The sequence below is a fragment of the Sciurus vulgaris genome, assembly GCF_902686455.1.
Source record: "Sciurus vulgaris genome assembly, chromosome: 7".
Lineage (NCBI taxonomy): Eukaryota > Metazoa > Chordata > Mammalia > Rodentia > Sciuridae > Sciurus > Sciurus vulgaris.
The window spans coordinates 28,730,245-28,743,497 of record NC_136467.1 but is presented as its reverse complement, the minus strand read 5'-3'; the positions used below and the strand labels follow the sequence as shown (position 1 = coordinate 28,743,497).

The 13,253-nt window shown below is 35.0% G+C and overlaps 1 protein-coding gene across 3 annotated transcripts in view; it reads right to left on the bottom strand.

The window, feature by feature from the left end:
• The window catches only part of MAP3K5 (mitogen-activated protein kinase kinase kinase 5), a 210,643-nt gene that overhangs the window by 86,174 nt on the left and 111,216 nt on the right, over positions 1 to 13,253 (bottom strand). For all 3 annotated transcript variants that reach the window (XM_079146205.1, XM_079146206.1, XM_079146207.1), the window contains exons 9-10: positions 4,938 to 5,097; positions 2,677 to 2,830 (exon numbers count right to left, since the gene is read on the bottom strand). In XM_079146205.1, the coding sequence (XP_079002331.1) occupies positions 2,677 to 2,830; positions 4,938 to 5,097 (314 nt within the window). The remainder of the gene's footprint in view (positions 1 to 2,676; positions 2,831 to 4,937; positions 5,098 to 13,253) is intronic.

Below are 13,253 nucleotides of genomic sequence, written 5' to 3'. Positions count from 1 at the left end.
GTTTGTCCCACCTTGTGCATGAAGCAGATTGCATCTCTTTTTAAGTTCCTTTACTTTATAGTTGTAGTTGCACTTTTTGAAAGATACTACATTATTTCATGTCTTAAAAAAATGTTTAAAAACACTGGAAATGGTTAAAAAAAAAAAAGGAAATGAAAATATTAGGACCTAAAAGAATTCTTCATGTCACAAGTGTTTTACTTTGATGATGTGCCTTTGATTTAATCTGGGATACTTTTAGAAGGATACTTGGTGTTTGCAATCATCTTTGAAGACCTTGGCAATAAATTCTGCTTATTTCATAAAGGAAGGAAGAAAGGAAGAAAGGAAGAAAGAAAGAAAGAAAGAAAGAGAGAGAGAGAGAGAGAAAGAGAAAGAAAGCTCAGCTTCAGGAGAGCTAGAAAATTGTACAATTTTGCACACTCCATATCATAGCCAACCACAGGAAAGCAAATTTGAAAACTCAAGTAATGAATTCTGATGTAGTAGAAATGAATAGAAAACACTGCATTTCAGAGTCTTTTCACTAAAAGATAGCCCCCAAATAAACCACTAAGTTCCAAGAAGGAAATAAATTGCCAAAAAAAAAAAAACAATGATATGTCATAAGTGAGTACAAGAAAATATGAAGAACACCTTTGTACCTCCCACCCACAGGTAACCAAATATTAATGTACTGCCATATTTGCTTCAAAACTTTTCTCAAAGAAATGAAATTCTGCAGAAAAAGTTGAAGTCCCATGGTCCCTTATATGATGTGATCATCCCCCTCCACAGAAGATTTCCCAAAGCACTTATCAATTCCTTATGCCCACCAGCCATCTCTAAAAAACGCTCATGCCCCACACTTTTGCAATTTTTAATTATTTGAGTTCAACAGGCAAAAAAGGGTCTCATTTTAATTTTTATTTATTTGACTACCCACTAAGGTTAATTATATTTTCATATGATTTGTCCATTATTCTTTTTTTCTTACCATTTGTAGTTTTTGTTTTGTTTTGTTTGGCATATTAGGCAAATTTTCTAACTATTTTACAGATTTTCTATTACATATTTTCTCCTTATTATCTAGCTTTTTATTTGTTTTGTTTATGGATTTTCTACTGAACAAAATAATCCTTTTTTAATTTTTAATTTTTAATTTTTTGGCATTGGTGTGGATTGAAACCAGAGCCTCACTCAAGTTATTGCAAGTGCTCTACCACAGAGCTACATCCCCAGTCCCTCTATTTTTTAATAAAATTAAATTGGTAAATATTTTCTTTTGGGGCTTTTTGGTCCTTTCTTACTTAAGAAAGCCTCTCTAACTCAGAATTTATGCTTACAATCTCCTGACTTCTCACTTAATATTTTCTGTGTTTTACTAATTGTTTTTATAATATTCACTTATTTACATTATAACAGACTAATTCATACTGAACTAAGTTAGCTGGCAACAGCTAATACGAATGGTTTCCTTTCATGGCCAGTTTTCTAGATGATCAAGTCAACAGTCAATTAAAGGCTGAGTTGTGTGCTGTCTTCTTTTACCACCATTTTTCTTGCCACTCAGCACCAGTGAAAGGCAAGCTGCCAGTTCACCCTAAGATAAGGATTTTCCTCGGTTGCACATTATCTAGACTGGAAAATGAACTGAAGTGTTTTAGTCTAAAAGCTTTTTCAATGAAGGACCCTGTTGAGCTCAAGGCTCTCTGTGGAAGACAGAGTAAAGAATGTTAATGCCAGCCATGGATTTAATTAAATGAAGCAGATGATCCTATCAACAAAATCAAGGTTTCTACAGGAAGAATTGAGAACTGTTACCACTTCTGAGTATGGAAGATTGAGATAAAAGAACTCAAACCTGAGATTTATGCCATCATTTTCACATGGGAAGAAATTTACACACACAATGAGTTGCAGTAATTCCTGAAATGCATGCCAAATCCAAATTGCTCTGGGTGGTATTCTGCAAACTAACAGAGTAGGAATGGCACCAGCTGAAAAGATGAGCAATACATCTAAAAACGTATGTGTGTGTTTGTGTGTATGTGTGCATAAAATATATATTTATACATACATATACATAAATGTATAACACACACATTTGTATACAAAGTTAGCTACAGATCAGCCAAAATGAGTTGTAGATCCAACAGAAGTCATCACTTCTCTTGGTCAAAGCATTGTAAACAGTGACTTGGACTACTACATGGGTTTCTCTGACACATGAGTAATTCTGACCCACCTGGGTAAAAAGTGGTAGAGATGTAATAACAAGACAGCTGAACCTTATCATTTTCACCACAGTAATGAGGATAAAGCTGAAGACAATATCCAACAAAACTGGACTATTTAATAACAGAATCTACCCATCTGAGCTGAAGCTGCCTTCCCTTGCTAAGCTAAGAGGCCATCTATTCACTACTTTGCAAGCACACTTAACACTTACCATAAGGAACCACCCAAATTCTATGACAAAAACACAAATGCATCTCATTTCTCTAATTTGGAGAAGTTATTTTTAAAAGTAAAGTAAAGCAAACCAGGTTGCAGAAAATACATATGTGAGCCAGGTGACAGTCTTAGGCCATGAAAATCAGTATATCATTACTATTACAATCACAATGCAAGATGCTCTTCAAAAAAAAAGAAACCACACAGAATAAAACTTGGATTTAAATAAAGGGTACTCACTGGAAACCTAACTACAGTCACATCTGTTTTTGTGGCCTCAACCAGGAAATCCATCCAGAAGTCCACAAGTTCCTGCTTGGCTACAGGCTGTTCCGTGGTCAGCTTCACAAAATGCTTATATATCAAAATAGTCTCTACAATAGACTTGAGGTACCTGAGAATTAAAAGATACAAATCATATCACTGACAAGTTTAGAATCACCTGTTTCCATGTATCCTGGTTTTACTCTGTAAATATAATATATATGGCATTAATAATTATGCATTCAGATTCATCAAATATTATTCTTTGTTTCATATCATGTAGTTTCACATGCACAAAAAACGTCAATAACACAGGCTTTTATCCCTGTTTCAGAGATGGGAAAATTGAGGCTTAGAGGGCTTAAGTAAATTGAACTGGCGTCACACATCTACTTAAAACACAAATTTTTAAATACCTAGATTTTATTCAAAGACAAAGGTGAATGCACTTATTTTATATCTGCTTCTTTGAAGATTTCCAAAACAGACCCCCTCATAACAGATGATTTTGCTTCAAAGCAATTGAGTTTCTATATTGTACAAATATTCTCAAATCTAATAAGATAGATGCTGCCTCAAAGGAAAAGGTTAGGAAAAATAAGAAGCAAGATAATTATACAAGATAATGGCTATGTAGGCACTTGGTAGACTACAATCATAGAAGTTAACGTTCCATAAAAATTAAGTTAATGGAAACTTGAGGCACTGTTTTGTGGCTGTTATTACTATTACAGAAAATGGTGTCTGTTTTCTTGTTATCAGAAACCAGAGCCCCTACAGCCAAAGCACTTTGTGCCTGTGCTTCAGTCTCCTTCTCTGCCACCTGGATAGTCACAGAATAGGAACAGCAAATTTGGCTGACTGTAACGCATGCATTCACTGGTTCATATATTTCATATCATTTGCTAAATGGTTACTGAGGACATGACACTGTCAGTTCTGCCCCTGTTCTCAAGTTGCATACTATGCAGTGAAGCCAAACACAAAAAGGTACTATAACACCATGAATAAATACAAGTGGAGACCTAACTAAATAGCCATCCAGCTAAAAAGGGAAACATACAAGCAATATCAATAGAAGCATAACTAAAGAATGTTAGGAAAAAGAAAGCAGGAACTTGGATATGAGGTAGGGTTTAGGTCCGTGTCTGCTTTATGAGCAGATGTGATTTATGAGTGTCCTGGGATAGATAAGAGGGCTGCAAGAAGCACCTCAGGCAGGTGCTAAGACACAAACACTTAAAATTGCACTTTGGCATGTTTTCTATGAAGAGAGTGTAACAAGAGCTGAGGTGGGGATGTTTGCCTGTTTGCCAAGCCAAGAGATGGACTTTATCACTCAGGTTTTGAGGAACCACTAAACTCTATTGATTGAAGGATTTCCATGGAGGGGAAGGGTCGGCCTTGCAATTTAGAGAGATCAGTGCGGGAATAAGGTTGGGGAAGACTGGCTAAAGGAGGAGACCTGGAGGTGAGTAAGTCCTGCAGAGAGCAATGAGGGCCTCAACATGGTGGTCATTTTTCAAATGGCCTCTGATGTGCTCAGTCAGTGCCTATGCTCTGAGCAGCTCTCTCTCTGTATATTGTTGTTAATCTTTTAAAGTCTTACAGTTAACAGTCAATGACAAATGATGCATAATAAAATTAGAATTCATTTTGAAAATGGTCCTAAATGCAAATGGAATTTTGTTTTCACCTTCTCAATGCCATACAGATAAAGATAAGACTTGGTTTAAATCCAGGAACAAAAATTTGAAATTAGAAAAACACACATACGTAGGAAACACTCAAATGTGCCCATTGAACTCTAAGTAAAAAGAAATAAAAACCATGAACTAGAATTCCAAAACAGATCAGATCATAAAGAAAACAAAGGGCATGCATGTTTGGAACAGAGGCCAAAGAGGCTGAGATTGACACATGGCCTCAGGCCCTGAATATGTGCCACATTGCAGGTCTAAAATGTGTGATCTCTGCATGGTTCATGTGGGTGACACTGGCCGACCTGATCCAATGGGTTGGTTAGTGTGTAGGAAAGGCTATGTGACTTCACATTGCCCATTCGTAGTCATCAGAACTTATGTTCAACACACTTTCTCTGTGAACACCAACGTTCCCTCTAGATTCTGTATTTTATTCTAAAAATCATAATCTAGCTGTCAGTTTTAATATATTAACAACAATATGAAGCTGCTTATTAAAAATACTTGTATAAACACATTAGCATTTATTATTACCATGCTGGTGTCTTCAGTTTGAAAAGCTTTTCAGATGCTTGAATGACCCGCAGGTGGTCATTTGCCAGGACACTGGCCCCCAGGAAGAATCCTACTTCCCAATAGCTCTGGAGTTTTTCCAAGTTCCCCTTTTTGCCAAGAAGGCTACTTAGCTTCACCCCTAGGAGATGAGCAGGAAGCAGAATGTTACAAACACACACCACAGATGGGCACAGCCAACTTTTCATTACAAAGCAAAATGAAGCTTTCATCCTCTTGTAAGACATGAGCAGTTTTAAGTTTCTGATTATTAAGATGATTTAAGAAAATGTCTGATGAACCAGATAAGTTACCTGGAAGAAGTGAAAATTATCCTTTAATTTGAAAACCCAAAGATAACTGCCATGACCACTTTATGTACATCCACATATGAACAAATTAGAAGGTAATAATACTAAAGTCATTGCTGGATAACATCCTACCTTTTCTTATTATATCATGGATTCATAAGTAATTTGAAAGGGAAGTTTCATTAGGATTTATAGACTGAAACTTTATCAGTTGAAGCACAAATATAAAGTTTATGTATCTTGCAAGAGTAAATAATGCCACAATAATTAATGATTTATATATAAAAACAGTAATTACACACATACAAAGTTAGAGACTGACAGATAACTGTTCTGTTACTGTCAATTTCTATCATGGCTTGAACTCGGGAAATCAAAGTCCTCCAACTTTGTTCTTTTTAAATATTGCTTTAGCTCTTCTCAATTTCTTTGCATTTCATTTCTACTCATGCACATGCATTTCATAAGCATTTGATTGCTCAAAAAGAATATGTCCTTTTAGATTTGTTCAATGCCACTAACATACAACACATCAAAGATTTTTAAAAATTACCTAAGATTTGGGAATAGGGCAAAAAAGTAGGGCATGTCATTTCAATCTCATATGGGGGCATAGACCACTCATGGACAGTCTAGGCAAAGTACAGCTAGTTCACTTTACTACTTACTGCTTATTAAAGGTCCCAGACTTAGAGAACTTTACTTGTTAATTTGTAGATTTTTGTCCAGTTCAGATGCAAATAATTTCTGTCTAGTGGAAAAGATAAACCCTAAGATTTATGGCCTGTTGGACAGAAACCAGCTTTAAAAAAAGAAAAACCAAACTCAGAAATTTTATTCTAACATTTCTTTGTTAAATTGCTTATGAAAACATTAACTTCTTTTTTTGCCAATTTTTTACATTTTTACAATTTTTTACAATTTTACAAATGTGCATTACATTTGGACATAATGATGGAATTTATTGTTATATATTCATGCATCCACACAATACACAATATAACAATATAATTTGGCCAATATCATTCCCCAGCACTTCCCTTCCCTCCCCACCTCACACCTCTGGTTCCTTTTCCTATACTGATCTCCTTTTTCATTTTCATGAGAGCCACCCACACCTATCTTTTACTTTTTCCTCTCAAGTTTCCACATATAAAACATATGACCCTTGACCCTCTGTGTTTGGCTTATTTCTCTTAACATATGACATAATTTCATTTTTCTTTAAGGATGAATAAAACTCTATTGTGTGTATGCACCACATCTTTTTTATCCATTCATCCACTGATGGAATCCTAGGTTGGTCCCATAGTTTGGCTGTTGTTATTTGTGCTATTATAAACATGGGTATGCATGTATCGCTGTAGTAAGGTGAGTTTAATTCTTCAGGATAGATATTGAGGATTGTTATAGCTATGTCACATGGTGGTTCCATGCCTAGTCTTTTGAGGAACCTCCAGACTGATTTCCATAGTGGATGTACTAATCTACAATCCCACCAACAAGGTAAAAGTGTTCCTTTTCCTCTACATCCTCTCTAGCATTTATTATTATTTGTATTCTTGACTGCCATTCTGACGTGTGAGATGAAATCTCAGAATAGTTTTGATTTACATTTCCCTAATTGCAGATGATGTTGAATATTTTTTTTCATATATTTGTTGGTCATTTATGAATACCTTAATTTTTTAAATGCTCTTTGAATTGGATATCTACTCTTATTGGTTTCCACATACTGGGTATCGTGGGTCATGTTTGGAGGTGAAATGATTAGATTAAAGGAGCTGTAACATAACGAGTGGATTAATCCCTTTGATGGGTTAACTGGATGCTAATTGTAGACAGGCAGGGTGTGGCTGGAGGGAGTAGGTAACCATGGGTATGACTTTGGGGTTTATGTATTTTGTCCCTAGACAGTGGAGCATCCTGACCCTGCCATGACCTGAGCAGCTTTCCTCCACTAGGCCCTTCTACCAAGATATGCTGCCTCACGGTGGGCCCAGCCCTACAGAATTGGCTGACCGTGGATTAAACTTCTGAAATTGTAAGCCAAAAATAAACTTTTCTTCCTCTAAGTTGCTTTTGTCGGGTCTTTTGGTCACAACAACATAAAGTTGACTAAAACACAGGGTTAAATATAATTTTTCACATGTGTCTATTTTATATTTCCTGAGTCATTATTTTGCCTTTTAGAAAAATCATACTTAAGACAAAATAACTGTTAGGGTTTGGGTCTGGAATATTCCCAGACTTGTGTTGAAAGCATGGTCCCCAAGGCAGCAAGGTTCAGAGGTGGGGTTTGTGAGAAGGGATGGATCATGAGGACTCTGACCTCATCAGGGGATTAACCCATCGATGACTGAATGGATTGCTGGGAGGTGGGACCTCACTGGAGGAAGCAGGTCACTGTGTGCATGCTATGAATCCTTTGAAACTATGAGCCAAACTAAATCATTCATCCTCTAAGTTGTTCTTGTCAGGTATTTTGATCGCAGCAACAAAAAGTTCACTAGCACAATAATCTTCAAATTTTTTCAAGTTACTTTTTAATTACATAATTGTACATAAACCTTTAGTATTCAGGGAAAAAGTACATTTGGAAATTGCATTAAGATGAAGAAGAAAGTAGGTGAGGAAAAATGAGACACTAAAAACATGTTTCTCTACCAAACTCAGCTGAAAATGAGCAACTTTTGATTGTATTATACATGACAATAAACCCAGGGCCCCAGTAGCAGAAAACCATGATGTCAAACTTTTAAATAGGGACTATGAAAATGTTCGATAGTAAAATTATAATAGTTTAAAACTAAAATTTCAGATTTGTTTCTTGTAGAAACTCATTCTATGATGGTGATATTCAACTTTGGCCTTAGCATAAATCTGTCACATGATCATGACACTAAGCCATTCAGCATTTGGACAAAACATTACTTTTGATATGGTGAAAATGAATGTGTCACAATTTATTTACCCAAATATGGATAGATGACTTTTTTTTTTTTTTCGTACTAGCTGTTAACCCCAGGGGCACTTAACCACTGAGTTATATCCGCAGTCCTTTTTAATATTTTATTTAGAGATGGGTCTCACTGAGTTGCTCAGGGCCTCACTAAAATGCTGAGGCTGGCTTTGAACTTGTGAGCATCCTGCCTCAGCCTCTCTAGCCCCTGGGATTACAGGTGTGTGCCACAATACCCGACTAGATGGTCATTTTTATTATGGCAAGCATTCTTATACACATAGCCTGTGTACTTGTTCAATTATTTCCTTACCATAAAGTACTAAATATGAACTTGGGACAGAAGAGATGCTCAATTTGATTGTTGATACATTCTGTCAAACCACCCTTAGAAAATGCTACACCAATTTATATTGTCACAAAGGCATCTGACAATACTATCTTAACCACACTCAGTCTGTTCTACATTGAGAATTATTTCCATAGGAATTGTTTCAGAAGTAGTATGATACTTGGTTTGAGGATACAATGTATTTAAGGCTCCTGATCCATATGGCCAAATTAATAAAGCACTATTGTGGATTTCAATTATGCCTTTTTATCAAGTCTTTACCAGCTGAATATTTTTCTCTATATAAAAAATACTTTTGCTATATTTATAAGCAATGAAAGGTATGTGGTTGCTATTTTAATCACCACTTCACCATTTCTTTAATTCAGTTGTCTGTTTATACAACTTAAATTTTAACAATGTTCTCCTTAGGATCTCTTAAATTCTCAGTATGGAGGATTTTCCAATAGTTTAGGTTTTATCATAGTTTCATCACTGTGTAGTTGTAGATTCAAGGCCATTTTAATGGAGAAAGACAGAAAATGCAGCTTGTTGTTCACATTGAAAATGTTAATTCTTCCAGTCCACACAACACAACAAGATAGAGCATCTCTCCCTTTTGCAATGAGGAAAACAAAGCCCAGAGAGGTTCTGCAACTTACTTAAGGGTCACACAACTCACCTCATAAAAAGAAGGACTAGATTATTTTCATTTTAACTTTCCATTACAAAGAACTTTAAACATACATTAAAGTAGAACATATGCTACAATGAGGGACTGAGAGTGTATATCAATGGGAGAGCACTTGCCTAGCATGCTTAAGGCCCTGGGTTCATTATCAAGGAGTTCAAAAAGAAAACCAAATATATATATATACGTATTATAATGAATGATCATATTTTCAATTGTCCACATTTGCTATTGCTTCATCTTCATGAGTATTTTTGCTGAACCATCACAAATTAAGTTGCAGACATTATGACATTTCATTTGTAAATATTACAAGATACCTAACAACTGCTCCTATAGCTTATTCAATTACTGCCTCTAATAAAAATAATAATTCCCTAATAGTATCTATTACTTAGTCCTGACAAATTCCCTAATTGCTCCCCAAATGCCTCCTACAGTTTTTTTCTAAACTACAATCCAATAAAAGATCATTTAACTGCATTTGTATTTTTTTTTCATAACATTGATATTTTGAAAATAGCAGGGGTACTGTCTTATAGAATATTCTCATATTCTAGATCTGTCTGATGGCACTTCATGGTGTGTTTAACTTCTTTGGATCTTGTGATTCCTACTAAGTGGATTTTAGATCTTAAGATTCCAGTTAGATATTTTGTTGAGAATATTTCACACATCCCAGTGGCTCAGGAGGTTGACACAGGAGGATTCCAAGTTCAAAGCCAGCCTCAGCAACTTAGCAAGGCCCAAAACAACTCAAAGAGACCCTGACTCTAAATAAAAAAGTTTTTAAAAGGGTTGGGGATATGGCTCAGTGGTTAAGTGCCCATGAGTTCAATCTCCAGTGCAGACAGAGAGAGAGAGAGAGAGAGAGAGAGAGAGAGAGAGAGAGAGAGAGAGAAACATTTCACAAGAGATTCTGTGTAGCTCATCACATCAGGAGGCACGCATCTGGCCACCCCATAAATAAAAATAATCATTTCAAATAGTGCTATGAGCCTATGAGTTTGGGTCACTATCAAGCTTGATTCCTCCATTGTACTGACACAGTTGTTCCTCTGTGACTAACAAGCAATCTCTGAGTTATCTTCAGTATCAGTAAATATGTCTTTTTAAACACTTTCACTTAATGTTTCTAGTTCTAATTGATGATCCTTGACAGAATCAATTATTATGACATTACTCTATCAGTTTTATCTCTCTTTCAAATTCATTAACTAGCTTTTTTTTTTTTTTTTTTTTGAAGAATACAGTCTCCTGAAGAATTTGCTACGCAGGATACTTTAAGATGTATAGCTTTAAGTGCATAAACTATGGTACTTCCTAAAAAGGAAGGGAAAGTACTTAATTCTTTCCCTACAATGTCCAGTTTTTTGAGGTGACCCCCTCCACAGATGAAAAAGAAATTGTTTTGTGGTTGGTGATAGCTTTGTGTTCTGTTTTGATTATTTTTTTCTTGGTTATCTTACAGACTCCTTTTTATATTTGGTAATATAAACTTATATTCAATAATTTTTTAATGCTCACTGAAAATGAGATTCAAATGGTGGTTTGTCTCAATTCTAAACAGTGTTCTTTTACCACATCATCGTTGCTGCTGGGGACCCAAACCTATAATTCTGACTCTGTCCCATAAAATGTCTCATAGTTGAAAAATTCCACAGAAGATGAGAGAAAATCATCTTTTACTTAAAGTTTAAATATTAATTTTAAGGCTTATAAAGCCAAAAATAGAAAGCAAATGTAAGATGTGGTTCTGCACTTTTAAATCCTAGCTCTCAATAGTCTAAACATTCATGACTCTTCCAAAACTGAAAGAGTAAGACAGATCCAGAGGCAGTTAGTCATAACCTTAAGCAAACACAACTAGAATTAAGAGTCTGCTACGGTCCAGACACAGTTTGAGTGTGTCTTCCAAAGGCACGACTGCTGGAAGCTTAGTCTATAGTGCAGTGCTGCGAGGAGATGCTGGAATCCTTAAGAGATGGAGCCTAGTGGGAGGGAGTAAGTCATTGGAGATGCCCTCTTCGCTGTCCTCAGAAAAGATCAAGGTAGTGACCCTAAGACGTTCGCTAGATCTCATGAGAATGAGTTGCTAAATCAGAACGAGCCTGATCCCAGAATCACACTCTGGCTTCCTGTCTCTCTTGCTTTCATGTGATCCCTGCCTCTCACAGGTGCTTCTACCATAATGACATCCACCATGAAGTGACTGTAGCCAAGGGGTCCTTTGACAGAAGCCAAATCATTGGCACCACCAGATCTTGAACTTACAGCCTCCCAAACTGTGAGCCAAACAGACATCATTTCTTTATAAAATACCCACCTCGAGTATTTTGTTATAATAACAGAAAATGTATCAAAAGAGACATTAGGGAACATATCAGTCAAAAATAATTTCTTACATTTGAGATTTTAAACTTAATACGTTTAGAAAGCTTCGGATTTACTGTTCATCTTATGACATTTTAAATTTTAATAGTTTTCCCTTTGGAAATAAATCAAAATTTCAAAAAGGAGCTAAAGAAGGGATTTCAGAAAGGAAAATCTGATTAATTTCTCATTAATTCAAACTAATTTGTTTGTTTGCTGGCTCTGGGGATTGAACCCAGGGGGCTCTCCCACTGAGCTACATTCCCAGGTCTTTTTTATTTTTTATTTTGAGACAGGGTCTACCTAAGTTGCTCAAGCTGGCTTTGAATTTGTGATCCCTCTGCCTCAGACTCCTTAGTTACTGGGATTACAAGTATATACCACCACACCCAGATAATTCACACAAGTTGTATGTCTGGAGTGACCAACAGGAGGAATAGAAAAAGACATAAATTACTGAAAAAAATTTGATTAGAGTGTTTAATGAAAATATGCAACTGTGTATCTTTAAAATACACTAAATATGTCATTTGTTTTATTTTGATTATGTTATTAAATATCATTATAATATTATCCCACTAGCTAATTTAACCAACCTCCTTGAAAATCCATTTAATCTTAATATATAAAAATTAACTTTAGTTGACCTATTATAATTAGCATAATTTTTGATTGAATAGAACTAAGCTATTGAGCTACTTTTTTCATTACTAAAGAGCATACACCATTTATAGTGTATATCACAGTATCGTAAAACTTAGTTCTTACTAAATTCTTATAGCAGTTAAAAATTCATCATACAGTCATATCTTAAGTCTGTGTATGTTGTATCACTTCCAAAATTTTAAATCCAACTTTACATATTTTCAAATACTTATTCAATATGTATTATGAGTTTATGTCTACTTTGCAAGGCTATATTACATTTCCTCAAACCTTGGATTGCCAACTGTCTTAATCTATACTCAACTCAAAATGAGACTGAGAATGTATATTTTTAAAGCAAGTACTACTACTTTACCTACATATGTAAATCATATTAAATCCTATAAGAATTTAGAGTTTTTGACCAATCTGCACTTTGAGTTCAAGAGCAGAGCAATAAAAATTATGTTTAAACAACTGACACAAAAGGATTTTTGGCTAGAGATCTAAAATAAATCTTAGATGCAGCATTTTACTCTAATTTCTGAAAAGCAAAAGTTGTAATATATTTTCTCTGGTTTCATTCACCAATCAAAAAAATTATTTAAAATAGAGATTTATGCCTTTAATACCACTGCAGTCTATCTGTGGCAAATAATTTTTTTTATTTTTTTAGATTAAGACTTTAAAAAATAATTAATACTATACTCAAACTTTATTTTCCTGCAAAAATTTTCCAGAACATTACATATGGATAGCTTACAAATCCTTTCCAAATAATATTCAAAAACCCAGGATTCATTTTTCTTCAAAGAAAATTAAAACATTCTCCAGTTTAAAACCTTAAAGGAAAAATTTCTTCTACAATGCATGGCTTTATTAAGATCAATGTGTTTTTTTCCCTTCTGAAAAATAAAGCCAAAGACTTCTAAGTCTGTAAGAGTTATTATGTAAAGAGGACAGACACTCAAGAGAACAAAATCTG